This window comes from Salvelinus sp. IW2-2015, unplaced genomic scaffold, assembly GCF_002910315.2.
Source record: "Salvelinus sp. IW2-2015 unplaced genomic scaffold, ASM291031v2 Un_scaffold1930, whole genome shotgun sequence".
NCBI lineage: Eukaryota > Metazoa > Chordata > Actinopteri > Salmoniformes > Salmonidae > Salvelinus > Salvelinus sp. IW2-2015.
The window spans coordinates 80,327-84,948 of NW_019943288.1; the positions used below are offsets into that span (position 1 = coordinate 80,327).

The 4,622-nt window shown below is 41.7% G+C and overlaps 1 protein-coding gene across 1 annotated transcript in view; it reads left to right on the plus strand.

The window, feature by feature from the left end:
• The window catches only part of LOC112072446 (apoptotic protease-activating factor 1-like), a 32,843-nt gene extending 28,604 nt beyond the window's left edge, over window positions 1–4,239 (plus strand). The window contains 1 exon segment of the mRNA XM_070439801.1: window positions 4,047–4,239. Coding sequence (XP_070295902.1) covers window positions 4,047–4,214 — 168 coding nt within the window. The 3' untranslated portion in view covers window positions 4,215–4,239.
• Window positions 4,240–4,622: the final 383 nt, after the last annotated feature.

The window sequence follows — 4,622 nt, forward strand, 5'->3', positions numbered from 1 at the left end:
AGCCGGCCCACACGCCTCCCTGCCCCTCCAGGGGTCAAGCCGGCCCACACGTTTTTGCCCTCGATCGTCCTTCCTCGTTCTCTCCATCAGTTTGTATTGTTCCCTCTTTCTTCTATTTTCTATCCTTGTTTCCCCCTCTGTCTTCTGTCAGTTGCAGGATCATTGAGTTGGTCACTCACTGTGGAAATGGCTATTAGGTCAGCATCCAAATTGGCATTGGAGGTGTGTGTGTGTTGTAATGGTTCAGAGCTGGTGTTCCCATTAACCACACTGTTTATTTCTGTTCACTAGACCAGCATGCTTTCATTAGTGCTTTGGACCTAGACACTCTGGTAATGATGTGGAATAGTAGTTTGAAGGGTTGGCCGTGGTTCCGCCATCCACAAACACATACACGCAGGCGCGCGCTCTCTCACACACACATACAGTGCCTTGCAAAAGTATTCACCCCCCCTTGCCGTTTTTCCTATTTTGTTGCATTACAACCTGTCATTTAAATAGATTTTTATTTGGATTTCATGTAATGGACACACACAAAATAGTCCAAATTGGTAAAGTGAAATTAAAAAAAGTGAAGGAAAAAAAGAAGGAAAAGTGGTGCGTTCATATGTGTTCACTCCTTTACTATGAACCCCTAAATAAGATCTGGTGCAACCAATTACCTCCAGAGGTCACATCATTAGTTAGATTGGACACAGGTGGACTTTATTTAAGTGTCACATGATCTTAGTGTATATATACACCTGTTCTGAAAGGCCCCAGAGTCTGCAAAACCACTAAGCAAGGGGAACCACCAAGCAAGCGGTGCTATGAAGACCAAGGAGCTCTCCTAACAGATCAGGGACAAAGTTGTGGAGAAGTACAGATCAGGGTTGGGTTATAAAAAAATATCCGAAACTTTGAACGTCCCACAGAGCACCTTTTTATAAATCCATTATATATATTTTTTTAAAGAAAATGGCACCACAACAAACCTGCCAAGAGACGGCCACCCACCAAAACTCACGGACCAGGTAAGGAGGGCATTAATCAGAGAGGCAACAAAGAGACCAAAGATGACCCTGAATGAGCTGCAAAGCTCCACAGCGGAGATTGGAATAGAGACTCCCCAAACATATGGAATAAGGTACTCTGGTCAGATGAGACAAAAATTGAGCTTTTTGGCCATCCAAGAAAAACACTATGTCTGGCGCAAACCCAACACCTCCCATCACCCCGAGAACACCATCCCCACAGTGAAGCATGGTGGTGTTTGCATCATGCTGTGGGGATGTTTTTCATCGGCAAGGACTGGGAAACAGGGAAATTCTTGAGGAAAACCTGTTTGTCTTCCAGAGATTTGAGACTGGGATGGAGGTTCACCTTGCAGCAGGACAATGACCCTAAGCATACTGCTAAAGAAACACTTGAGTGGTTTAAGGGGAAACATTTAAATGTATTGGAAAGGCCTAGTCAAAGCCCAGACCTCAATCCAATTGAGAATCTGTGGTATGACTTAAGGATTGCTGTACACCAGCGGAACCCGTCCAACTTGAAGGAGCTGGAGCAGTTTAGCCTTGAAGAATGGGCCAAAATGCCAATTGCTAGATGTGCCAAGCTTATAGAGACACCCCAAGAGACTTGCATCTGTAATTGCTGCAAAAGGTGGCTCTACAAAGTATTGACTTTGTGAGGGTGAATAGTTATGCACGCTCAAGTTCTGTTTTTTTGTCTTGTTTTTTTTCACAATAAAAAAATATTTTGCATCTTCAAAGTGGTAGGCATGTGTAAATCAAATGATACAACCCCCCCAAAATCAATTTTAATTCCAAGGTGTAAGGAAACAAAATAGGAAAAATGCAAGCCACTGTATGCACACATACACCCACTGTCTTTTTCTATCTGCTATCATAGGTTAAAGCCGAACCCTGAGTCTGATCGTCTTTGTCAGATAGAATAAGACTGACGGTTTTTGTTCCACTCATCTGTCTCTCTCTCTCTCCTCGGTTCCTTTCTCTCTCCCTTCCTCCCTCTGTCTATTGACCTTCAGATGACTACGAGACGTGCCAAATTAACTTTTTAATCATCTACCATGTGATGTTCTCTCCAAGCATGTGAGAGTGAGACGGACAGACAGAAAGACAGAGACAATTTAATAAGAACATTGTTTTCTTGTAATAAACAGAGTATTCTTTATTATGTTAGGTTATAAACAGAGTAAAACTAACGGACAGCTAGGAAAAGCTCAAACCAAGTTTATTCACCCAATGGGTCAGACAGCTGAACAGACAAAGACATGTTCCCACCAGCACAAGTGTGTGTATATATACCCCACTTTAGGTGGTCTCCTCCCTTTCTCTAAATATGACATATTTAATGGTAGGCAGGAAGGTAAGTGATGTGGGTAATAAACTGTTCCTTCTCCCTAAATGTGACCTGACCTCGGCCCGATTCCTCACTAATCCACAGCTCTCCCTCCTTATCAGTGACCACAACCATGTGATTGCCTTTCCCTTACTCAGTAACAGTCCAAGCCCCTGGTTCATATCCAACCTTAATTGACCCCACCATATACATTCCTCCTACAGATAACCATTCACTTCTGGTAACCATTCACTTTTTGAAAATAAAATGTTGTTTAAAGTATCGCCCTTTCTTAAACAAGCCATACAAAGCTGGTTACAATTTCAGTTTTATCCTCCAGAAAAGATAAAACAGATGTTATATAAAATAACAATATACTGATTAATTTAAAAAACATACCTTATGGATAATAATTTTTTTAATGGTATTATATTTATGAATGATATTATGACTAGAAATGGAGGAGTTATGTCACATATGCAGCTATCGAAAATATATGGGAATATCTGCTCAATCCTAATTTACAACCAACTGATTGCAGCACTACCACAATGGAGGAGGCAAGTGGAAAAGGGAGAAGGTAGGGAACTTGTTTGCTTGCCATATATTAAAGATACAAATTGGCTGAAAGGAATTGGCGTAAATAGAAAAATATACCCCTATTCATTTGAGGACAAAAATGTTGACAGCTGTGCCACACAGATTGCAAAATAAATGGGAAGAGATTTTTGACGTACCGATTCCATGGCACATGGTTTATGAACTGGTACAAAAAACTACACTTGATTCAACACTGAGTTTTTTAATTTAAATGATTATATAAATTCTTGCCACCGACAGAATGCTATATATATGGGGCATACAACAATCTCAGCTCTGTAGATTTTGCTGCAAAGAGACAAAATCACTAGATCATTTATTTTGGTATTTCACCTATGTAGCTTGTTTCTGGTCACAGGTTCAGGAATGGTTAAAAAATCACAACATTAACCTTGCAAATAGCAGTGTTGGGCAATTTGGAAAGCCATAGTCAGTCATTAAATAATAAAGTACTAGTAGGAAAAGTTTTTATCTTTAGCGCACAATCTGTGGATACTTTATAAAGGTAAAAAAAAATTCAAACATCACAGTACAATTGAAAAATATCTGGTAGATGGAAACCAAACGAGGGTGGTCTATGGTGATAGGTGGGATGGGCTGAGAGTGGCTGATGGGTGGGATTGGTAATAATACATAGTTTGGTAATGTATTATTGTTATGCGACTGCTTTATATAAAAGTACCACGTATGTATGTATATGTAGCAGAAAAGCTGTAAAAAAATAAATAATATTTGTCCTCCGAAGAGGGGCGGTGGTGGATGGGTTAATACAATGTAAAAATAGCATTATGGTATGGGCAGTATCATCTATCAAAGAAGCAGCCAGAAGGCTTTAATTGATGCCAGGCTTCATTATCTGTGAGCGCTTGTTCCGTTCTTTAAGTTGAGTGGTCTACCAGACTAGCAGCATAGAGAAACAATAGACAGATAGGCCTTCAGGGAAAAAGGACATTTATTCAATTGAATTAACCAAGGCACTCTGCATATAGAAGTGGCCTAACCAAAATTGCTATGGCATGTTCAAAAGAGCATATTTGAAAATGTTTTATTTTACTTTCGACAAACTTTTGTGACCTCCTGTTTCTCCTCTCATTGGCCCTCAGGTGTGGAGCAGTGCATCGTGGGAGTGCGTGCGCCTGTTGAACGGCCACCAGGACTGTGTCCGCAGCTGCCGCTTCTCTTGGGACGGCCGGCGCCTAGCAACCGGTGACGACAACGGAGAGATACGGGTGGGTAGGGATAGAMGGATGGAAGGGGGGGTGAGTGAGTAAAGGGGYYGGAYGYAYGYAGMYYSWMWAGGAGGGAAGTTGAGGGGTAGGTGAAGGAGTGAGCACATGAGTGAAGGAAGGAGCAATAGAAAAATCGAGAGAAGTGCTGCACCTCTAAAGAGACTGAGAGGAGGATGTGGAGCAGGTGTGCAGGTCGGCAGGGGGGATGAAGAGGAAGGAAAGAAGGCGGAGGAGGGGAGGAAGTAGAAGACAGTTAGTCAGATTGAATCCCTAAGGCTCTGGCATCTGCATAGATCCTAGAGAAAGAGAGAAGGAGAGATAGAGGGAGAAGGGATGATGGAAATTAAGGGAAAGTGGGGTAAGAGAAGAAATAGTGTGCAAGAGGGGATGACGGAAAATAAGAACAATTAAAGAGAAGAACCGGGAGAGTGAAAGATAGGGACAGACTAG